At 44.5% G+C, this 25,186-nt stretch overlaps 1 protein-coding gene across 3 annotated transcripts in view; it reads left to right on the forward strand.

Annotated features, from left to right (window-relative positions):
- The window catches only part of MOB3B (MOB kinase activator 3B), a 92,321-nt gene that overhangs the window by 24,964 nt on the left and 42,171 nt on the right, over nucleotides 1–25,186 (forward strand). For 2 of the 3 annotated variants that reach the window (XM_053372169.1, XM_053372170.1), the window contains exon 2: nucleotides 20,998–21,566. In XM_053372169.1, coding sequence (XP_053228144.1) covers nucleotides 21,149–21,566 — 418 coding nt within the window. In that variant the 5' untranslated portion in view covers nucleotides 20,998–21,148. The remainder of the gene's footprint in view (nucleotides 1–20,997; nucleotides 21,567–25,186) is intronic. The other variant, XM_053372171.1, reaches the window with a different exon arrangement.

The raw sequence follows: 25,186 nt of genomic DNA on the forward strand, positions 1-25,186 counted from the left end.
CGTATAATATTATTATAAATTATTATTACTATTATTAGTGCTCTCCTTGCGGAATGCCTTCCCATCAGATGTCAAGGAGATTAAGAGCTACACAACTTTTATAAGACATCTGAAGACAGCGCTGTACCGGGAAGTTTTTAACGTTTTATTATGTTTTTAAAATCTGCTGGAAGCCGCCCTGACTGGTTGGGGAAAGCAAGCCAGATGGGTGGGGTATGATGGGTTGTTTTCTGCTGCTCCAGAGAAGCGGACACGGAGCAATGGATCCAAACTACAAGAAAGAAGATTCCACCTAAACATTAGGAAGAACTTCCTGACAGTAAGAGCTGTTCGACAGTGGAATTTGCTGCCAAGGAGTGTGGTGGAGTCTCCTTCTTTGGAGGTCTTTAAGCAGAGGCTTGACAACCATATGTCAGGAGTGCTCTGATGCTGTTTCCTGCTTGGCAGGGGGTTGGACTCGATGGCCCTTGTGGTCTCTTCCAACTCTATGATTCTATGATTCTATAACAACAACAACAACAACAACAACAACAACAACTTCAAAACGTACAAAAGTTAAAGTACCAAAACAGATGTTTATTTCACTGCTAGCTCTATTTCGGGAAAGTTAACCAAAACGCCCTCTAGCCAGATGTCTGACACAGAAGGCTTCCAGTATCCTTCCATCTCAAGCAACAAGGCGCTATCCTCAACCAGAGGAGGAATGAGAGACAAGAGCCAGTGGCAACATTGGTGCCAACTCTAAGGGGCCCAGATCCCTTCGCCCCCCTATAAAATATCCCCCCCCTTCCAGTGTTGAGAACAATCAGGGGCAGAGGACGCCAAGCGCAAAGCTGAGCAGGTTGTGGATTCAGTGACCGGTGGTTTGTGCTGCTCCTGCCGCGGAGGGGAAGGAGCAGGGCAGCTGCCCTGGGCCGGTGGCGGTGGCAGGGGAAGGATGAGGTTGACCACGGAGCCGTGTGTGGCGCAGCAGCAGTGGCTGGTGGCTTCCTTTCCCCCTACTTCTGCCGCGGAGGGGAAGGAGAGGGGAGGAAGCAACTCTGCAGCAGCAGGAGGTGGTGCTGGTGGTTGAGCACTGGAGAAGAGGAGCTTCCAGCTATCGAAGCTGCTCTGTAGTTGCTTTCGGCTCTGCCCCTTGACTCTTCTTGGTGTCATGTGCGTGTAATACGGTCACATAGCCCACAAATCTTCTGCTCATGTTGGTGCCTCTGAGTGTGAAGAAGAGGCGTGGCCAGCTTGAGACAGGGTTTGTTTGCTTTGCTTTGAGGAGTACAGTGGTACCTCGAGTTGCATGCGCTTCAGGTTACATACGCTTCAGGTTACAGACTCCGCTAACTCAGAAATAGGACCTTGGGTTAAGAACTTTGCTTCAGGATGAGAATAGAAATCACGCAGTGGCAGTGGGAGGCCCCATTAGCTAAAGTGGTGCTTCAGGTTAAGAACAGTTTCAGGTTAAGAACAGACCTCCGGAACAAATTAAGTACGTAACCACAGGTACCACTGTATGTTGATATGTGTGGATTAAGTATGTAAAGTACAAGTGAGAACAATAATTAGAAATGGCTACAAGAGATTATATTATCCAAAGAATGCAATGCTAGTATTTAAACTTGAGCTAAAGGAAGTCGAGTCGTGGTGGAGGAAAGTCACGGGGGTACGTAGGGTTTATGTTTGCAATGTAGAGTGTACATGTATTTTCTTCAGTTTAATTTTGTTTTAGTATTTGTTTGTTTATTTTATTTCAGTGTTCTGTATCATTTATTAAGAAATTTTAAAAGAAGAGGAGGAGGCGTGGCCAGCCTGAGCCAGGGTTTGTTTGGTTTGCATGCTCATCTGATGGCTCTGAGCAATGTGCGGAAAGGCGAAAGTGTGCCATTTATTTTTCATGCAGCTGCTTCTGACGAAAGCCGTGGCAGCGTGTGCATTGTGAACTTCGAAAGCTCTGCCTTCTCCTTTAAAAGAAAGGGTAGCCGTTCCTTTGCGTCTCCTGCGCTTGTTATCTGCTTTGCAGAATAATATAGCAGCTGGCCTGTAAAGCTGAGCTAACCTTATAAAACCAAGCTAACCTTAAACCTCTCCTGCACACGGAGGGGACAATGAGGCAACAAAGGAGATACTGTAGGTCCATTCTGGGAAGGACATTTGCATTGTTTCCTTCATTGCAGTGGCATTGTGATTCCACCGCAATTAAGGCAAATGGAGTTAAAATGCCATTGGAGACAGTGAAGTTAAAAAAGAAGCCTGTGTTTCTAAGTTAGCAGGTGGAATTGCTGATTTCTTCCTTCCTTATGGAGGAGATAAGGAATCTAAACCATAAATGATTGCTTTGTTGTTGCAGTTTCCACTGATGATGACTTTGCCCTTAAGTTTCAGCCTGCCACATTTTACATGCTAAGTTGTACAGTCGAAAAATCATACTATATATATTTTTTTAAAAAAAAGGGAGAGAGAGGAAAAAATTAAGAGGTCTTTCCCCATCCTTCAAAAAATTAAGCATGCGTGGAGCTGTTTGTAGATCAGATGTGCTGATTCCGCCTGTGCAATTACTCTGAACCATGGGTAGGCAAACGGATCTGGCCCAGTCGCCTTCTAAATCCAGCCCACGGACAGTCCGGGAGTCAGTGTGTTTTTACATGAGTAGAATGTGCCCTTTATTTAAAATGCATCTCTGGGCTATTAGTGGGGCATAGGAATTCGTTCATTCCTCCCCCCCAAAAAAATATAGTCAGCCCCCCATAAGGTCTGAGGGACAGTTTGTTGACACCTGCAAACCTTCACTCAGAACTCAAACATGTTTTGTATCTTGACAGTTTCAAAGCTGACACCATCCAAATGGCTGAAGTCCCACAGAGTTTCTGGTATCCTTCTGGATTAGTCTAGTCCCTGTTCCCAGACAAAAGAAGTTCCCAAACCCAAAATGTTAGATTTTGAAGTCTGCTGCTAATACAATAACGAGACCTCAGCCAGCATTTTGACTTCTATGCTCCCCACGGTTCTATTTTCATCTGTAACCATGGCCAGGTTTATTATTTATTACCATTATTATTATTATTAATTACAAGGCAGTTTACAGATAAAAACAAGAATCACTATAAACACAGAAAATCACTATAAACACAGAAAAAACAATCATTAAAAACAATTAAACATTAACAGAATTAAAACTACATACAGATATTAAAAAGTCTTGTTTCAAACATACAAATAATTACAATAAAAACAGCATGGCACCATTAAAAGCCGTCAGTTCTCAAAACAGTTGATCCACAGGTCATTTTAGGAAATGGGCTACAAGTGTATTTGGACAAATGTGATTTAAGTTGCATTTACTGCAGAGATCGAACTCAGTAGGAATTACTTTTAAATAAACATTGATAGGATTATACCTTAAAGCTGCAGTCCTGAACGCTTTTTACTACATGCTAAGTTCTGTTGAAGAAAGTGTCAGATTATGTAAATGTGTAGGATTATAGTGTCATTTATAGTTACATTTTGCTCTTGACAGCTTTTTAATTATTATGCTGTGCTCAGGAGCAGCCCATAAATTTCCCAACTGTGATTGCAGGGTTTGTGCAGAACAGTCACTGGGAATAAAATACCATTTGAGGAATCGGTTTGCTGGGCTTCCACCCATGCGCACCCACCCATTGAGGTTATCACCTGTGACCACTTGCTGATATCGCCCCTTGACCTGATACCAACATTTTATTTAGGCCCACAAATCTTGATTTGCCTTCCTAGCCAAGCCAGATCCTTGCGGTAGGCAAGACCCAGCCTGCCTCCTGGCACGGGACATCTGCCTCTGCGCGAGATCTGGGACAATCCACATTTTGTAGCTTGGCATTATTTGCTGGATTGTCCCGACAGTGGAGCCAGGAAGAACGAACAGAGGCGATTCCTGCCCTCTTCAGTTGGCGGAACGTGAGACTCTTAATCTCAGGGTTGTGGGTTTGGGCCCCACATGGGGCGAAAGATTCCCACATTACAGGGGGTTGGACTAGATCAGGGCTGGCCAACTCCCAAGAGACTGTGATCTACTCACAGAGTTAAAAACTGGCAATGATCTACCCCCTTTTGGGGGGTTCAGGTCAAAGTTGTTGAGCTTTTATTAGGAAGGAAGGCACTGTTTTTTGGGGTTCAAGTCAAAGTTGTTGAGCTTTTGTTGGGGGCAGCCAGTGATCTACCACAGATGTCCAGTGGTCTACTGGTCCAGTGGTCTACCTGTTGGACATGAATTCTTGTGGTCCCTTCCAACTCTACGATTCCAAGATTCTCCATAGGGTTATTTGGGTCCCTTTGGTGCTGAGGCACTCCAAATACCCGAATTGCAGGCCCCTGTTTTTCTCTCCAGCTTGCAGTGAATCCTATCTTGGGGAACATACATTAGGAACTCCATCTGGGATGCGGGTGGCGCTGTGGGTTAAACCACAGAGCCTAGGACTTGCCGATCAGAAGGTTGGTGGTTCAGGTCCCCGCAACTGGGTGAGCTCCCGTTGCTCGGTCCCTGCTCCTGCCAACCTAGCAGTTCGAAAGCATGTCAAAGTACAAGTAGATAAATAGGTACCACTCCGGTGGGAAGGTAAACGGTGTTTCTGTGCGCTGCTCTGGTTCACCAGAAGCGGCTTAGTCATGCTGGCCACATGACCCGGAAGCTGTACAACGGCTCCCTCGGCCAATAAAGCGAGATGGGGGCCCAACCCCCAGAGTCGTCTGCGACTGGACCTAATGGTCAGGGGTCCCTTTACCTTTATTCTCCATCTAGCTGATTATTGTCTACACTAATTGGCAGCAGATCTCCAAGATTTCAGAGGTGGGTCTTTCCTAGCCCTACCTAGAGAGGCTAGGAATTGAACCAGGAAATCAGCTGCCCTGTCACTAAGCTATGTCCGCAAGCTGAGGAGGAAAGCTAAGGCTTACCATGAGCTAGTGGAATTGTTGGCTGCTAAAGACTACAGCGGGTGGCACTGTGGTCTAAACCACTGAGCCTCTTGGGCTTGCCGATCAGAAGTTCTGTGGTTCGAATCCTGGCGACGGGGTGATCTCCCATTGCTCTGACCCAGCTTCTGCCAACCTAGCAGTTTGAAAGCACACCAGTGCAAGTAGATAAATAGGCACCATTGCGGTGGGAAGGTAAACGGCGTTTCTGTGCACTTTGGTTTCCGTCACGGTGTCCCGTTGCGCCAGAAGCTGTTTAGTCATGCCAGCCACATGACCCGGAAAGCTGTCTGTGGACAAACGCCGACTCCCTCGGCCTGAAAGCGAGATGAGCACCGCAACCCCATAGTCGCCTTGGACTGGACCTAAACGTCCAGGGATCCTTTACCTTTTTACCTGAAAGACTACAGAAATCCGTTATGGGTTGGAACTGTTACTTTATAAACTAGCGAGCATTAGAAGGCTCTCTTGGGAGTCAAAGTGCATTGCTTGTAACCCGTGTAGTTCATTGAAGTAAATATTATCCTTCTCCTTCTGCAGTATCCAGTGCAGGCAGACTGGCTCCCCCATGCCATTGGGCTCAAACACCTTGCTGTCCACATAATCAATGGAATGTTCTTTTTTAAAAATAAAAACCAAACCCCAAAGCAGCAACTTAGCTTAATTAGTTCCACAAATGTAAGCTTTCCCCGCTGATTGGTTTTTCCTTTGCAGTTGACACTCTTGGCTTGAGTTCAAGTGATCTGCTGGGTCCCTGCCTGCTTTTAGGAATTGAGAGGCTCCTTTCCCCCTCGTATAACTTCAAGGAGGTGCCTTTCCAAGATCAGATCCAGAGACCGAGCTTCAGGAGAGAAGAAAAAAATCTAATTAGAATGGAACACGGCTATGCACTTTAGGGCCGTACAAAAGCCCAATTAAACAACATTCTTTCTTTTATCGGGTAGGGCAGGTTGGGCTTTGGTGATGGATGTGAAAAGCAATACTTTTTTTACTTCTTTAAAAGTGGGTTTTTTTAACCGTTTCAGGAGCAGGTAATAAGCTTTTAGGTGGTTTTTGTTTGTAGCTGAGTGAAAAAGCCATAAAGTGCCTTTCCCCCTTAAAAATTAAACCCTAAAAGGCCAATAAAGGATAGGGAAAAAATGTGAGAAATGGAGACTTGGAGCAAAGGTCTTCTCTTAATCCTTTTACATTTATGTGAGTCTGGGGTTCCCAAGCTGTTCTTTTACCAAGGCTAATTCTAAGCACTCTTTTCTTTTCTGTCTGGGAAGATGCTGTTCGGATGAAGCCTAGTTACCTCTCCGCCTGGCTAAATGGTACTTGGGCAATCACAATTTTTATGTGACAGATTTCCCCACAAAGTCATCCTTCTGCTGAAGTTCAGTTTGCAGGACCCCATAAATTGCCTGCATCAGGGACCCCCCTGCAGGACAAGCATCCTGAGCTTTTTGTGTAGCTGAAATGAAGGGCTGGGGTAATGTCAAGCTCAAACCTGCCCTTAGGTTGCGGCCTTTTGGCCTTTGTTGTTTGTGGACTTCCAGTTAGTTTTTCAGTAATGCAGGAGGACCAGGCAACTGAAGCTTCACCCCGACTGGTCCTCAGCCCTTGAAGACTCTGACACTACCAGGGTGGATAAAAATCAACGATTTTTTTAAAAAAAGGGGGGGGGAGGATTTTAAAAAATTTAAATCAGATTTTAAAAATAAAATGCTTTCGGAGGAAAAATCTTTTTAAAGATAGTTTTCTATTTAAGCTGCATTATAGTCCAAAGGCTATTCATCAGGAAATAAGGATTTGTTTTAAGTTTTTCATGTATGCTAAAAAAAACACAAAGAAACAAATGTTTAACAAACATGGATACATATGCTATAATGTTATTGCTTTAGTTAAATAAATTGTTTAAATTGTTATTAAGGAAATGATCGTTTTTCTCCTTCCAATAAAGTACAGCGGAAAAGTTGTCCAAATATAAACAGTTAACTTATTAAACCTCACAATCATTTCATAATTACCTGTCTATGTATTTCTAATAGTATAACCAAATCAGTAGTTTTTTATATGACTGTTAAAACTACTCTGAACATTTATTATTCAAAAAATGAAACCTCCTTCTGGTTGTAAATATTAAGATTATATAAGATATAAGAGATTATAACAGCAAGAATGGGTCTTTCTTTTAAAAAAGGATTTAAATCAAGTCTTACTGACTAGTTGTGATTTAATCGTGATTTAAATTGATTTGATGGATACTACATGACTTGGGGAGCTCGGTCCAAGTTGCCAGGCCCCCCTTTCCTTAATCTCTTGTAAGTTCTTGAAGATGATTCTATGTAATCAGGGCTTTTTTCAGCCAGAACTCACCTCTCAGGTGGGCATCATTGCCATGCTAAGAGAACAAGGGAGGTGTTCATCGTGACTTCCTGCACCTATTTTTCTAGGAAAAATAGCACTGTGAGTAACAAACTAGAAGTGGTGACCAGCCCCTTTTTTAGACCACACGGAGCCTTGGAGATGCTTAACTTCATTAAAAGACCTGCGATCGTTTTCATTCACGCTCCTGAAAACTGCTGCACTTTCTGGATTTGTCTGCGTTACAAAATAAAACCAGTTTCACCTTGTGGTTCCTTGTCTCCCTCAACAGTTGGGTCTGTAGGCCCACAGGGAAGGTTTCACAGAAATCTTCGCAGAATGATGAGCATTACAGAATTCTGAGTGCTCTTGTGAAACTTCACCCCCCCCCTCAGGTTTGAAGTTTGTATTGTAGTTCTCAGGATGCAAAACAGGGAGTTTGTTTTCTCATCTCATCCAGGGAAGAAGTTTTCCTTTTCAGGGACAAAAATGGTGGTAGAAGATACTTAGCACTAGGGCTGGGACCATAAACTGGTTTTCAGCATCATGATATATCACCAGCTAAACATCGCATTATACCAATATATCACGATATCTGAAATAAGGATGTAACTACGTGGAAGCGAATGGGGTGGTGTCCTGGCAACTGTTACTATTTAGGGGTCTAGAACGGATCCATTTTTACTTACCTTTAACATATTGTTACAACTGTTATTTTATAGTACTGAGTGACGGGGCAGCAGGAATCACCAGAGAAGCGATGACTGGCTTCATGGTTTTTCCCATATCACAATTTATTTATTTTTTACATAGCACATGCACACATTGTGATTTTGTGATATATCGCCATGTCAGATATTATGAAACCGTTATCATGATGGTGGACTTCAGACCGATTTTGGACGATGTATCGATACATCGCCCAGCCCTGCTTAACATTGCTTTCGACTCTCTGCATTTGTATGACTTAATGCTTTAAGTAAATAAATATTTAACACAAAAGATACTCAGATTCCACGTCAATAGAATTTAAGTTCCGTACTGTTTACAAAACGAGCACATTATCCGAACTTCTATGCATGCCCTTGCCTTGTGTAATTTATTCCCTTTGAAATAAATTAATTGGCAACTTCCCTTCACCCCCCCTCAACCGAGAGAGAGGTTGGATCCTGCAGCCATTTCATGCGTTTTTCAGGTTCGCCTTCATAAGCGCTGCACTTAAAACATGCACACGCACACACAAATGTCTTATTTGGATTTCTGTATGGATTTGGAGCACTATTTCCACGCCCATATGCCACAATCACAACATTTATTATTATGCTCTTGCAGACAAGAGATTAAGTGCCACTTCTTGGCTTCCATCCTGCCTCTTGCAGATAACTGGAGATTTTTAGATAACTGTCCAAACCATGGCCAGGTCAGCAAATGACTAACGGCATAAAGCAAGCTAGTAAAATTTAGATGCACCAAACTGATAGCCTAATTTATAGAGGCTCAGCTTCCTTGAATAGCTGTGGCCTCTTTTGCAGACTGCATGTGCACCGTTTATTCGCAATATCGTTTGCAAAGCCATGGCTGTTTCCCTCTGGATCTAGCCCAATTGTTGCAAAATCTGTTGGGGACTATCGAGGAGACAACAAGGGAACGCAGGATAACCCAATAGCACGGCCGCCATAACAAAGCCATCTCCCAAATACTGCGTCCTAATTCGAAGCAGCAAATTCGTTTGGCAACAAGTTTACTAGCATGCCAATATTCAGATATGATCCTCGTTAATCGTACCCACAGGCGTCATTTTCCCCCTTGCGGTTGATGTAGACGTTGGCAGGAACAGTGCCAGCAGCCATTAACCACTGTCTGGGCTTGTTGGCAATATCAGAGAGGCTGGTAGAGATGGTGGCTGAATCAAGTTTCGGCAAAGGCAAGTAAGAAGCAACATTTATAAAAATAATAAAATTATAAAAAAAGTTTTTCTCCCTCCCTCACTCATGTATAACTCATGGTCATCCAGTAAACTTCTCTGTGTAAGGAACAGTGGAATAATATTAATATTAATCAAGACGAGGATGAGGTTTTTCCAGTCCAGTTATTGAGCCAAAAGGCCTAGAAATTTGACTTGGAAGTTTCATTTTCATTCACTTCCTTTATATTAAATTCCAGAGGCTACTTAGGAGTGCAAAAGGGCTTTTTATACCAATATATAGTATAACACACACACACACACACTAAAAATGCTATGAAATGAGAGTAACGCATGCTATTAAAAACGGCGTTTTATATTTTAGGGAGTTGCACCCAGTCTTTCAATAAAATTCCCAGGATGGCTTACAAAATTTAAAAGCACAATAAAACAAATGTAAAACATTCAAATTAACACTAATAATAATAATATTGGAGACCAGTTCCCCCAGATTTCCGATGGTAAGTAGCAATCTTGAAGGTCAGGTGTGTGTTTTTTTTCCCAGATGGCTTGGAAAAGCAAATGAAATCCTTGCACTGGGTTCTGGAGAATGTGGACTTCTTAACGAATGCCAGGTTATTCTGGTTTTTTAGAAGCTGCTGAAGAGCCCAGCCTTTTTACTGGAAGTGCTTAGTTTAGAATTGCTTCCAGCTAATTATTGAACTTAAGGGATCGTGTCGGAAGCTGCTGGCGCTTTTTATGGGATTGCAGCGTTTGGCTTCTTCATAGACGGAGTTGATCTCCGCAGAAACTCGTCACCGTTTTATAATGTTCTTGTTGCATACAACCCCCCCCCCGCGTTCCGATTACGAAGCAAGTTGTGTGTGTGTCTTTTGTGTCACCCATGCTTCCGGGCATCCTTGTTAAAGTCTGCTGCACAATGTACTGTTTTTAATGATCCGAGATAAGCTTCCACTTAAGACATGCCAGGATTTTTAGATTAGCGCAGGAACAGCAGGAATAGGCAGTTGTTTGGGGAGGAACACAACTGCTGAAAGCTTCTTTCAGATAACGACCCCTTAACATGCCCTGGGGATTTTTTTAAAAACCGTTCTAAAATCCACCTGTGGATAAAATACCCCTGACCATTAGGTCCAGTCGTGGCCGACTCTGGAGTTATGGCGCTCATCTCGCTTTATTGGCCGAGGGAGCCGGCGTACAGCTTCTGGGTCATGTGGCCAGCATGACTAAGCCGCTTCTGGTGAACCAGAGCAGCGCACGGAAACGCCGTTTACCTTCCCACCGAAGCGGTACCTATTTATCTACTTGCAGTTTGACATGCTTTCAAATTGCTAGGTTGGCAGGAGCAGGGACCAAGCAATGGGAGCTCACCCCGTCGTGGGGATTCGAACCGCCGGCCTCCTGATCGGCAAGTCCTAGGCTCTGTGGTTTAACCCACAATGCCACCCGCGTCCCTGTGGATAAAATAGCCCATTGCAAATATTATTTCCACGTTGAACCTCAGCTGTGGGGAATCTTTGAGGGCCGAGATGGGGGAACCTTTGGCCCTTGAGATGCCAAAGCATAATAATTATCATCCTGCTTGAGCTGAGTGTGACCTCAAAACATGCCCACCTGTGCCTGTTCATTGTGAGGAGAGATCAACAGTGGAGGATCGGGCAATATCTGGTTTTCAACATTGCAATGTATCACCAGCTAAACACTGCAATATGCTGATATATCACGATGTCTGAAAGAAGGATGGAGCTACGTAGAAGCATTGACTGGCTTCACGGTTTTTCCCACATTGCGATTTTTGCATAGTGCTCCCTCCCTCTCCCTCTCCCTCTCCCTCACACACACACACACAAACACGAGAGCGAGCGAGAGAGAGAGGATTCACAATGCAGTGGTACCTTGGGTTACAAACTCCATTAACCCGGAAGTAGTTGCTCCAGGTTGCGAACTTTGCCCCAGGATGAGAAAGGAAATAATGGCGTGGTGGCCGCAGGAGGCCCCATTAGCGAGAGTGCGCCTCAGGTTAAGAACAGTTTCGGGTTAAGAACGGACCTCTGGAACGAATTAAGTTCGTAACCAGAGGTACCACTATGTACTGCCAAGTCAAAAATTATGAAACTGATATCATGATATGGACTTCAAAATGGTTTTGGACAATATATTGATATACCCAGTGCTTTTTCTTTCTTAAAAAAAGTGTTTAGGGGTACTCAAGAAAACCGCAATTTTATAGTTCAAATTGGGAAAAATAAATACAGTAAATGGACAAAAGTGCAAAGATTCACAAAATGTTTACGGGCATGCGTACCCCCAGAATTTTTTTTGCTGAAGATGCTTTTAAGAATACTAGCGTTCCTTGTATGCAGGTATCAGACAAAGAACTTGGAAGAATGGCACATGCAGAAAATAAGACAAGGATTCCAGGATAATTGTATTTCCTGATCAATCTGCTGGACTTGTAATTTCTCATAATATGTTTCGTTTATATGATAAGTTGGTCTATAGAACCATATATTTTGATACGATCTGTTGAATCGCATTTAAAAAGAATTTACATAGTTACATACAGCCTGTTACGTTGCTTGCGTTGCTATCCCTGGATTAGGCAAGGCTTCTCGCTTGGTATCGGTGTCGACATGCGATAGCGTTCTGTAAACCAAACCCATGTCACAGTTTAAGAAGATGACAACTTGAATGCTTGCTTCGGTATTTTTCATGCCCCGGTGGTGTGAAACTGCTTCATTTCATCTTCCCATTAATAGGAGAATTAGTGCGATGAAGCTGGCAGAGGGATGTGGCGGATCAAAACCAAGCAGGTAGGGTTACTTATTACCCGTCGGCGATCTTGTGTTGAAATCTCCTTGCTCATTTGTCGATATTGTTCTGGGCCTATCGAAGCATGTGGCATGCAGGTCTGCAGCAGCGCAGAACCAGGAAATCCTCTCTGTGCGACTTGAGGCCTGGTATCCAATAGTTGTTTCCAACTTCTCCATCTCTCGGATTTCTTGTTTTGGGAAAGTCTTCCTAGATCTAAGTCTCGTGCAGTTGTATTGCCTCTGTGTATGCACAGGCTAACGGCAATTGTGTTATTTGAGGCACATTGCAAGTTTGCAACTGAGAGTAGCACTGTGCCGATTTCAGGACCAGGAAGAGAGCTGGGGTAGAGAGCTTATGGTTGCCACTTCTGGGAATTTCCCCCCCCATGCTGTCATAAATACATTACCTGCCCCTGTGTGAGGAGTCCCAGCGTGCAGAGTCTTGCACATGGATGTGTGGGAGTTGGGGAACAGCATAAGCGTCAAGCGACGTGATCGAGTTGAGTTGGAGAGACATGGAGGATCGTGTGATTTGCATGTTTTAAAAGAAAAAGGAGGTATGGACTAATCCAGACACAAATTGAGTAGATCTGGCCAAGTGCTGATTGCTGAGGATAAAAGGAGGCTGTGGCTGATAAATAAGCTATATAACTGAATCATCCTGTAAGTTATTAGTCACATACTCTGGAATGTGGTGATAAACAAGGATGAAAAGAATTGGTTTGTGTGAGATCAGGTGTTCTAAGTCTGTTTTGTTGTAGAGGTTTCTTTGATTGTGGGTTTCTTTAGGGGGGGTTATTGGAACTTGAATGGGCTTTTCTTGCTTTTTTTAATTAATTTGTACTTGAGCATTATAAGGATTTCATTATAAGGATTTAAGAGTCTGTGATTCTAAACGCACAGATGTACCATCTGGGAAGGCAAGCAACCGAAAGTAGCCCAGCTCCATATTGGAATGCCAAATTACCAAGGCTAAGGAATTATATTACCATGCTGGTGAAATCCAGCCTTGAATGACTGTAATAAATTTATTAGAAGCTCAGAATAGATGACTTTGGTTGGTAGAGTAAAAAGGTAGTTAATTGATGAGGGCTGTTTTTTAATTGGCAAAGGTAGGCTGTTCTCAGTGCCGGCCCTATCTTTAGGCAGGGTGAAGCAACTGCCCGCAAACCAGTTGCTCCTCCTCAGTTCCCTGAGCAAACCCTTCTGCTGGAGAACGAACCTGTTTGTGTCACAGTTCTTGTCCTGCATCTCTGTACCGACCTTCCTGCTTTGTTCAGGGGCATCTGAGGACATTTGTACTGTTCCCAGCGCTGAAGGAAGAGTCATTTGCCATTTGGCTTCTGCATATGGATTTGCAGCAGGAAGGAGAGCATATTGGGGCCCATCCTGGCTATTCTGGTTCTGGCTTGATAACTATAACCATAACAGACAGTTGAAGAGAAAGTATTTCTTTTCAACAGTAATGTTAAGGTATAACTTAAGCTTGCACTACCTTGCGCCCTCTTTCCCACGCCAAACAACCTCCTTTTACAAACCCGCTTGTTCAGATTAAGTTTGCATTGTGTCAGATTCCTCTGGAAACCTCTCACACACAAAAAAAGGTATTGTGTTGAGGCGGGTTAGGGACTGCCAAATCTGATGCCGTGTTTTACATCCGTGTTGTGGGAAGTGGATATATTTAGATTATTTTCTCTCAACTTAATAGTAGGTTACTCCGGCAAAAATGACAAGCCTGTACACAACTAAATTGTAGGTTAGCGCTCCGAAGTGGGTTTTGGGAGAATTTTGTTGGGAAACGGACATTGAGCAAACTTGTATCGGAGACTGCATTCATGGCACAGTCTCTTTCTGTGCCCTCCTTCCAAACATTACAGGTCATGGGGTCTATCAGCACTTGAGAAACATTCTCTCACTGCAATGATGGTCGCTAGGATTTGAGACGAACCCTATCCTCGTGGGACCTGCTGGGAAGCTTGTTTTTTTGTGTGAAGTGCAGGATTACTGCAGCCAACACCTCATGCCAATTATGACACCGCAGCCGCTCTAGAGTAACCCAGCCGTGGAGGACAGAAAGTATTTTAAGATACTCCCTCAGGGGAACCAGCACTGTTCTCAGTCCAGACTCGAGCTGTAAAAGCTTAAGAGGGATTCCTTTGAACTCTGAGATACCATTTCTCTTTGACAAAAGCTGTCAGAGGAAGCGTTGAACCAGCGGAGCGTTGCTTTCTGCACTTCCTCTCTCAAAGTTTATTTAATAAGCGCTGCGTGTGTGTGTGTGTATATATATATATATATATATATATATATATATATATATATATAGCAGATTTGCAGCACCACCAGTTTAAAAAGAATGATTTCGAGGCGGGATTTTACCGCATGCCAGCAAATCCATGTTGTGCAATCCGAGCAGATTTGGAGCTTTTGCCCAACAAATCTAGTCCCCCAAAATGTTAAGTTGTTGGTGAACATATCAGACGACACAGCAATTCTTCAAACAGCTCTTCTTTATTCACAGGCCAGAACAGAACTGAACTGAAGGGTTCAGCCAGCCTGTTTATATAGAGCTCCAGTACAACGTAACTGTAACCATTTTCTGTAACTATCCAATCACTGAACGTCACTTTCAATCCCTTATTTGCATATGTGGACCTGAGTGAAAACTATCTACAATATCCCCATGCTGGCACAGGGTGAGAACTTCAGTACATAACACAAAATATCAATTTCCCAATAGGGAAATTGGCAGGAACATGCAGCGGAAAGTGTGGGATAATGGTGTGACAGAATGCTGTCTAACCTCCCTGCAAACAAATCAGGATGAATGTTCAAGAAAAAGGTCCTTTGGAAGCATCCGAACTCCCTTGTGCGAAATCCAGGATATGGAGTTACAGTTTGGGGTGTGAAAAGGAGGCAGAAAGGAGCCCTTTGGCCAAGACAGGTGGGAATTGTGAGTAGCAGAGATTCTTCTATTTGGGGAAATGGGACGCTGTTCCACCAACCCCTGTACCTACCTGGTTTCTTATTTACAACCACTCCAGAGATAAGCTGGCTGTCAGCTTCCTCCTCATTAGGCTCAGTGGGAGCCTATGGCTCCCACTCAATAGGGAGGACAGTGGTGGCAAAATTAAAATCGGTTGTTTTTCTAGGGGGGGAAAGTGCTGGAACTCACCGCCTCAAGTCGCCAACCCAGACACTGACGCCATCTTGAAACCAAAATTACGTGCCAAGATGCCGGGTTACACCATCTTATAGGGAGATTCGGCGCCTTCACTCCTTAGCGGGAAGCGAGATGCACACATACTGTTCCTTGCCTTGGCCTGCTCTCCTCCTCCTCCTTCAGTCATACAAAGCGCTCAGATCAGTGCGTCGCAAATAGTTTGAGTAACACAGTTAGCACAATCCTTCCGAGACGGCTGTGTTTCCCACACTTGCCTATTGGCCGGCTGCTTCCTTTCTTTATTGGCTCCGGAGCCCCCTACCCACCCCAAATGCCCACTTCTTGCTGTTTCTGATTGGTAAAACCATCCCACTTTCCTTGTCGATTTTTCCTGCAGCCTGTTGCCTTTTTGGGGGTTGGCTCAGAAGGCCCTTCTATCCCCCACTGGGTGCCCGTGCCTGATCTGGCAGTGATAATTTTGCCTTATTTGTTTTTTACGTGAATGGGCTGCCTAGCAACATTGACTATCTCGCCATGTCTTGCGGTGCTGGCGTCGTCAACACTTCCCACCATGCTCTGGGGCACGTACACTCAAGGCAGGGGGCGTGGCACAAGATGGCGGCACAAGGCAGGTGCCAGAACTGTGTTCCGGCATGTTCCAGCAGGAAAAAAGCACCAGCTCTTCCTGTCCTTGGCTATGGCTCTTTCTACTGTTGGCTTACTTGCCTTGCATCCTGCTAGTCCAAATAGTCACCAGTCACCACTGAGTGTGAGTTCTGCTGAGCCCCACCTCAATATACTCTCTAGACCCCTTGGAATTTAGAAGTGGCTTATCACAGACTTCCGTTAGGTTAAGCTTTTGCATTTAACAGCCAAGGTCTGTCCTCCTTTGCCAGTTTATATCCATTGCGGAAATGATCTATCTATAATGGACAAATGCTCTTTTGGCTCTGTAAAACCCCCAAAACTGAACTAGGATTTGCTAAATGTCTGGGTAAAATCGGCTCAGTTCTTGTAGCAATCAGAGTTTCTGGCCTCCTACCCAGTATTTTATTTTTTAGCATTCAGCCTCAGTGCCAGTGAATGGAACATTTCAAATATCTGTCTATTTAAACTAGTGGAGATCGAATTGCCGTTGAGCAGACGGATTAAAAAAAGCACACCTTCTCCTTTATCTTTAATAAATAATTGGCAGGGTACAGTAAATGTTTGCTAAGAGTGAGTTTTCTCAACCTGGGTTCATCTTCACTTTGGAGATGTGCCGGGATCCTCTCGTTTTATATATTCTGGTCAGCTTTGCAGTTCTTATTATATGTTGTCTATGCCATTGCGCTGCCTTCCATCTGCATTTTCCGAAACTTCAAAGCAAGGAGAAACCTTCTACCTCATCTGGTTTTAAATGGGAGGCGAAGTGGGCTACAAACAAAGGGTTAAGAAGCAAACATTACTTTGGCAAGAAATTCTTATCTGTCAAGGGGTGGGGGCTGTTGTTGGCTGAATCCTTGAATGTCTCATCTGTTCTGCCCCTCCTAATGGAAGATTGAACGAGGCTTAACCGTCTAGCATAAAAGGTCTTAATTTATCCCTCTCGAAACTGACAAGCTCGTTCGCCAAGCAATACACGTGCCACCACAATAGCTGCCTTCTATTGCTGGAGGAAGGAGGTGCCAGGTCGTACATGGTTTTTTTTTAATAATGGCATATATTGTTTTACGGTCTGCAGCTTGGCATAATTGTTGCTCCTGTCGCTCTCTAGCATGTTCACTATGTGCTTCTGAATCTCCAGTGATGGTAGAGGAAAGGTTACAGTGGTACCTTGCTTTAAGAACAGCTTAGTTTACGAACAACTTGGATTAAGAACGCTGCAAACCTGGAAGTAGGTGTTTTGGTTTGTGAACTTTGCCTTGGTTTAAGAACATGTTTCGCTTCCTGTTGAGTGTGTTCCATTTGTAAATTGAGTTCCTCGCTGCTATGGGGAAGCGTGCCTTGGTTTAAGAATGCTTTGGTTTAAGAACGGACTTCCAGAATGGATTAAGTTCTTAAACCAAGGTACCACTGTACATAATAAAAACAAGAACACAAACACATTCAAATGGATGTTAAGTCAGCCAAACGCATTCAAATAGAATGCTAATCAGCCCAAGGCATGGTTGCAGAGAAACATTTCCACCTAGCGCCTTAAGCTATATAATGAAGGCACCAGGCGGAGTTCCCTAGGGAGAGCATTCCACAAACGGGGAGCCACCACAGAAAAGGCCCCGTTCTTGTGTTGCCACCCTCCAGACCTTTCATGGAATAGACGCACGAAGAAGGACCTCGGATTTCAGGGCCTGGGTAGGTTCATATGTGGAGAGGCAGGCCTTGAGGCATTGTGGTCCTGAGCTGTTTAAGGCTTTACAGGTCAGAAGCAGCACTTTGGAACTGGGCCCCAAAACTAATTGGCAGCCAGTGCAGTTGATCCAGGATTGGCGTTATATGCTCAAACTGCCTTGCCCTGGTGAGCAACCTGGCCACTGAATTCTGCAGCAACTTAAGTGTCCGAATCATCTTCAGAGGCAGCTCCACATACAACACACTGCGGTAATCTAACCTATAGGTTACCAGAACATAGACAACAATGGCTAGGCTATCCCTGTCCAGATAGGGAAGAAGCTGGGCTGTCAGAGGACCACTCCGTTGAGCCTCAGGCATGGACTTGGTGCAGACCTTGGCTGCCATCTGAGAGACATTGAAACAAAGCTGGCATGCAAGGAAGGAAGAGGTGGCTGATACCAACATCATTAGGTCCTGTAGGCTGGCAGTAAGGTTCTGCATAGATCAGGAGCAGTGTTTGTGCTGGAACAATGCAAGAATTCTTGGCGTCTTAGAGAGGCGGGAACATGCAAACCCCACAACTTTTCCTGACCGCACTGAGATAGTTGGAAGCAGTTGCAAAGGATCCTGATAAAGGACCATAAATCTGTGGCACCATATTCCTTGACAGGGAACTGGTGAAACTATTTTGACCCTGTGGTTTTGGTGATGTTGGCACACACAAAAACCCAGTCGAATGCCCTTCGTTATATTCCCTTTCTCCTCTCTCGTTATGTTAATCGGTTGCAGACTGTAGCTTGCAGCCAAATACCGTATTTTTTGCTCTAGAAGACTCACTTTTTCCCTCCTAAAAAGTAAGGGGAAATGTGTGTGCGTCTTATGGAGCAAATGCAGGCTGCGCAGCTATCACAGAAGCCAGAACAGCAAGAGGGATTGCTGCTTTCACTGCACAGCGATGTTCTTGCTGTTCTGGCTTCTGAGATTCAGAATATTTTTTTTCTTGTTTTCCTCCTCCAAAAACTAGGTGCGTCTTGTGATCTGGTGCGTCTTATAGAGCGAAAAATACGTCATGTTTCTCAAGTTGGAGGAATTATTGGGGAACAATCTCAGGGGGAACTGTTGGACCCCAAGTTTGCACAGAGGAAGGCAGAGCGGGGCATTCATGGCATTTTCAGAAGAAAGGCGTTTTTTCTGTGTTGCTTCCTGAGTTGAAAACTTGATCGCAGATGACCGCAGAAAGCCTTGGGAATGATCTCAGAGGCTTTGGTTCACCACAGAATCCCATGAAAGTCAGATGACCATGGACTTTTAAAAATACTTTTCTACACAAGGAGGAAAGAGAGGAGGGATGCAGTCTGCTAACTGAATGGTTCTCATGTGCCTTTTCCACAGCTGTTGTTTTGATAAAAGCAGTCGAGATCTTTCCAGTCCAACAATTTTCCAGTCCTCAGAAGTTTATCAGAGTTTCTTGGGTATCAAGATGAGTAACAGTAGGGAACCTTTTTATCAAAATACAGCTTTCTCCTAAAACACATCGTTATAGTGTTGAACATGTACCGTATTTTTTGCTCTATAAGACGCACTTTTTCCCTCCTAAAAAGTAAGGGGAAGTGTGTGTGCGTCTTATGGAGCGAATGCAGGCTGTGCGGCTATCCCAGAAGCCAGAACAGCAAGAGGCTATCGCAGAAGCCAGATCCCTCTTGCTGTTCTGGCTTCTGGGATTCAGAATATTTTTTTTCTTGTTTTCCTCCACCAAAAACTAGGTGCGTCCTATGGTCTGGTGCGTCTTATAGAGCGAAAAATATGGCACTTTGAGTTTATGCAGAGCAGTGGCCTAACAGCCTTGCCACACAAACTGATTTAGAAGAGAACATGGAATGTGTTGGAAGTCTAGGCAAATCACAAACTAGGAAGCAGTGAGTGGACAAGCCAGGGAGTCGCATGAAACGGGCTGCTGCTAGTTTGCAGTTTCTCCCTTTCAGTCCCTTTCAGACCACCCCCTGTTGCCATGGGTGAAATCTCCAAATAATACCTGCATCAAAACCAAAATTGCTATATGTGCAAGGCTCTGATGTTGCAAAGACGCCTCTCTTGCACCACCACCTGAAATGAAAATGAAAAGTGAACGTTGGTGGCAGTTGATAGGCTAGCAGTCACTACGGGGCCATTCCTGTGACATAATGAGATACTGATTAGCAGTCCTTACTGTGTTTAATGTGTCAAGATGCATTGGAAAAGGGAGACACTGTAATTTCTGGCTTATTTTTATTGTCCTTATTTTTATAGGTGTTTTTCCAGTCTGTAAACGGGCAGTATAACAGAGTCAGCCTCTTGTCTCTCCATTTCTTAATTGTACTCAGGGTGGATAAAAATCAATGTGGTTATTTATTTATTTAAATCAGGTTTTTTTTATTTAAATCGGATTTTTTAAATAAAATGCTTTCGGAGGAAACATCTTTCTAAAGATAGTTTTCTGTTTAAGTTACATTATAGTCCAAAGGCTGTTCATCAGGAAATAAGGATTTGTTTTAAGTTTTTCATGTATGCTAAAACTCAGTCTAAGTTGTTTTTTTAAAAACAAAAACAAACGTTTAACCACATCAGTTAACAAACATGCTATAATGTTACTGCTTTAGTTAAATAAATTGTTTAAATTGTTATTAAGAAAATGATTGTTTTTCTCCTTCCAATAAAGTACAGCAGAAACGTTGTCCAAATATAAACAGTTATTAAAACCTCACAATCATTTCATAATTATCTGTCTATGTATTTCTAATAGTATAACCAAATCAGTAGTTTTTTATATAACTGTAAAAACTACTCTGAGTATTTATTATTATTCCAAAAATGAAACCTTCCTCTGGTTGTAAATATTAAGATTATACCAGCAAGAATGAGTCTTTCTTTAAAAGAAAAAAGGGGGGAAAGAGATTTAAATCAAGTCTTACTAACTAATGATTTAAATCAAGTCTTGCTGACTCGTGATTTAAATCAAGTCCACCCTGATTGTACTGTTGATATGCAAGCCACCTTTTGGCATCCTTGGGATGCAGTGAGGTAGCATATATGGGACGAAAATACTGGCAGCCCTCAAGTAGTAAAGGGAAAGGGACCCCTGACCATTAGGTCCAGTCGTGACCGACTCTGGGGTTGTGGCGCTCATCTCGCTTTATTGGCCGAGGGAGCCGGCGTACAGCTTCCGGGTCATGTGGCCAGCATGACTAAGCCGCTTCTGGCGAACCAGAGCAGCACACGGAAACACTGTTTACCTTCCCGCCGGAGTGGTACCTATTTATCTACTTGCACTTTGATGTGCTTTCGAACTGCTAGGTGGGCAGGAGCAGGGACCGAGCAACGGGAGCTCACCCAACCTATTAAGTAACAACACTTTTACCCCGGTAGACTTGCAGGTAAAGGTAAAAGCAAACAAAAATCAAATGAGTGCATGTCAAATTTACCACCAACTTGCAGATTTTATTCATGTTTTGTCTCTGAACTTTCAGGACCATGAAGTCTCCCGGGAGAACTTTCAGCAGGAAGAGCTAGTGGACCAAAGGACCTCCTGCCGCTGTTGAAGTCCACTTTTACCTTGGATGTACCAGGGTATTCTAGTGCCTGATTGTTTGCTATAAGGAAACTTGAAGACTATAAGACATGTCCATTGCACTCAAACAAGTTTTTAACAAGGACAAGACGTTCCGCCCCAAACGGAAATTTGAACCCGGGACCCAGAGGTTTGAGCTCCACAAACGAGCGCAGGCCTCGCTGAACTCTGGGGTGGACCTGAAAGCAGCTGTGCAGCTGCCTGGTGGAGAAGATCTAAATGACTGGGTAGCAGTTCACGTGGTGGACTTTTTCAACAGGATCAACTTGATCTATGGAACTATCTGTGAGTTCTGCACAGAGAGGACCTGCCCTGTGATGTCGGGGGGCCCAAAATACGAATATCGGTGGCAGGACGATCTGAAGTACAAGAAACCTACGGCGTTGCCAGCACCCCAGTATATGAATCTTTTGATGGACTGGATTGAGGTGCAAATCAACAATGAGGATATATTCCCTACTAGTGTAGGTAAGTTTACACTTGTATCTTAAGAATCGCATGCCACACAACAGGTTCCTCTTCAGACTTGTTGGATATTGTGTTTGGCTAAACCATTGGCCTACTCTTCAAAATCCCTCGCACATCCCTTATTTGAATCTCCGTTGGGTTTCCAAGTCTCCCCACACCTTGCAAAGCCCACCCAGAGGTGCTCTTTTCAGTCGGCAATTTGGCGGTTGGAACAAAAACTGTGTGGTGGGGTTTGCAAGGCCTAAAGAAGCACGGAAAGCCGGCTTTGAAGGAGAGGCATGTGAGGGATTTTGATGGGGGGGGGGAGCAACACACCTATTGGTCATGTGATGTCACTGTGACACCACATCAGCGACAGATGGTGTCAGCGCTGCCCAAGGTCCCAGCTCACACAAGACCAACGCTGCTTCTTCCTCAAGTAAAAAAGTCTTTATTGAAGTTCAGTTTCATTTCCAGACGCGCAGCGCACAACGCTACGTCTATGCCTTAGACCGTAGAAGTCCCATCTGAATCTCCTCCCCCCTGACACCAGCTTAAGATTCTAGCCTTACTCCACCTCTTCCTCTGTTCCTTCTTTCTCTGGGTCCTCCTGCTAGTCGGAGTTTCAGCCCTCCTCGATTCCTCTGACGCTGAGTCCCCTGACTCTTCTCCCCCCCTCCTTCGGGCTTTAGGACCTGGCTCCCAATCCGGGTTTTCTGCTGTCCCGCGCTCCTCCACATTTGAACTTGGCGCGCGCGCGCAGCCTCCCACCTTCCTTCTGACCGTTACACTTGTGTCACTGCTCCCTCTTTCGGGGAGGCTAGCTGGACCTGGCCTTCCCTCCGTTTCCCCACTTCCCGATGGGGGCGTGGTCATCCCTGACTCATCTTCTCTCCCCGCTGGAGGAGAGGCTGGTCCTGACTCATGTGACTCTTCCCCCCCACTGTGCTCTGGTGGGGGAACTGGTCCTGATCCTCCGCTACTCCCTTGGGAGTCCCCTCTGGTCCCTTGTTTATGGAGCGTCCCCCCTGGGACTCCCCTCGCCCTTACCATAGGCGCCCCCTCCTGGGAATCTTCTGATTCGCTGGAGAAGCTCATGGAATCTCTCGGGTCACTGTCATATTCCCCTACGCTCCCCTCTGATTCCTCTCCTCCGTTCTCTATTTGCTCTCTCCCCTGCTCTTCTGCTCCTGAGCCTCTGACAGATGGGTTGCCTGAAGACCTGTCACAGTTGGTCTGCAGGGTTCCAAAAAGCTGGTGTAAGGTCTTGGTGCCAGGTGTGCGTGCAGGAGCCAGGCCCTGTGACCAGTAGACTTTGCAGGACTGGGGCCTTCCTAAGTTTGTTCTGAAGAGGCAAGGTGAGGCCGATTGGTTACTCACAGCACCTGGTGGCAAGAGCTGGGAAGGGATATAAGGTCAGCATTTTCCCTTCAGCTCTTGGCCACAGCAACACGCTTCCCGCCTTGGGCTCTTGCTTCCTGATCCTTGAACCTTGGCTCCTTGACTCCCTGCTTCTTGATCCTTGGACCCCTGACTTTGTGCCTCCTTGCTTCCTGACCCTCGGACCCTTGGCTTCTTGACTCCTGGCTTCTGGACCCCTGTTCCTGCTCCCACCCTGCCATCTTGCCCCGGGCCCTGACGTCCCCTGCCAGAACTTCTATCACCCGTGAACCGGACTGTGACACTTGGTTGATAAAGAGCTGTGGAGAACTTGAATGTTTGCCATACTTTGAGGGACATTTTGATTTGTCTCAAGACAGTTGTACCTTGGAAGTCAAACATAATCCATTCTGGAAGTCCCTTCGACTTCCAAAACGTCCGGAAACCGAAGCGCGGCTTCAGATTGGCTGCAGGAAGCTCCTGCAGCCAATCAGAAGCCACAGAAGCCCTGTGGGACGTTCAGGTTCCAAAAAAAGTTCACAAACCGGAACAGTCACTTCTGGGTTTGCGGATTTTGGGAGCCAAAAACATTTGAGAACTAAGCTGTTTGAAAACCAAGGTACGACTGTATAAGCATTGTCCAACTGTGGGTTTTGGAGTTTTATGGACCAAGCTACCCTTCCTTTGTATGTACTTTTAAAGTTTAGTTTTGAGATTTACATGGGTATACAGGTGACCCTCAACTTACTCTGGGGTTACATTCTGGGAATAGTGCTGAAAGGCAGTGTTAGAAATCTGCCAGGCCCAAATTTTAAACTAATGTCTATGTAACCTGGCAAAGTGAAGAGTAACCTTACTGATTTATCAGAAATATGTTATAGTGTGTTTGGGAGAAGGACGACTCGCGGGTGGGATGTTCATGCCCTTGTGGCTTGTTGGATGGATTTGTTAGGAGACACTCGCAGACAGCAGAAGCTACAAGGAAATGCCAGAAACGTTCTGTTAGTTTGGATGAACAGGTGCAAGCTCTGTTTCCCAGTGATTGCTCTGTTTCTTTTGTTGTGCGTTCATGGGAAAGGCAACAAACTCCCTTGTTAGAAATTAGCCAGGCGCCAGGCGCGTTTTGCGACTGGTACCGGTCCAATGGCGACCATTTGTGGATCTCTGGATTGCCAGGTTGGCGACTGGGGAAAGCAAACTGTCACTTGGAGAAGGACCTGAAAGATTTTCCTTGAAGCTTGAATTTCTTTTATTTGGGATTGTTTTATTTGATGTTTTAATGTGTTTGTAAACTGTTTTGAGATTTGTTCTTTAAAAATACAAAGCAGCATAGAAATGATATGAATAATAATGATAAATTCCACAGTCAAAAAAAGAGGCGTCTGTGCATTCCATTGTGGCAACCGTAACTTGGGTTTAAGATGCCATTTGGCGATTAGATAATATATCTGAGCTACTTATGGACGTATCAGTGCTTCTGAAAGCAGTAGATGTTACACAAAACCCCATCTTATTCTCAGCAACCAGGACATCTTAGACTAATGAACAGGGCAAAGGCCCCACATGTGAATGTGGGCCTATAAGGGGCAGCAGCAACTCCTCTATATGTGCCTGAACTATTTTGTCGTGAATTTCCTAGTTATTTGCCATACTTAAGATGCTCAAGATAAGCAGGTGTGCATATCTCTACGCAAGAAGGAACATTTTCCAGAATATTATTTGCGGTCTCCATAAGCAATTGCCTGCTTCGTTTTGTTCCTAAATCCCTGTAGTGTCTTTGTGAGAGATTGATTCCTTGCTGCCCCTTTCGGAACGAGTAGCTTTAAGGAACTGTATCTTTCCCAGCCTGCTCCGTCTTGTTCCAGGACAAAAGCCAAGAACAAAGAAATCAATACATGATCTCCTGCCAGCTTCCTCTTCCCTCGAGTCTGTTTCATCTCTGAAGGCAGCAGTAATAGCTAGGGGAAGGAGTTCCTGCATCAGCCTTGGGCAAGCAGGAACAAGAGTGCCACTATTTTAAAAGACATATCTGTAGCATGGGCCTAGCCAGGATTTATGTTTTTTGGGGGGACAGAACACCAACCTGTCATCATCCTCTGTCTGGCTCTGCTGAGCAGATTCGGAATGAAACATCTCAACAGCAGCTGCTTTGAATTACTTTCTTTTGACTCCCAAGTGCTCAGAAATACCTGTAAAAACCTTCCGTCATTTGAAAACTAGGAAGTTAAGTGAGCATCAGGTAGTACCTCAGTTAAAGAGTA

This window comes from Podarcis raffonei, chromosome 17 (genome assembly GCF_027172205.1).
Source record: "Podarcis raffonei isolate rPodRaf1 chromosome 17, rPodRaf1.pri, whole genome shotgun sequence".
In the NCBI taxonomy this organism is placed as follows: Eukaryota; Metazoa; Chordata; class Lepidosauria; order Squamata; family Lacertidae; genus Podarcis; species Podarcis raffonei.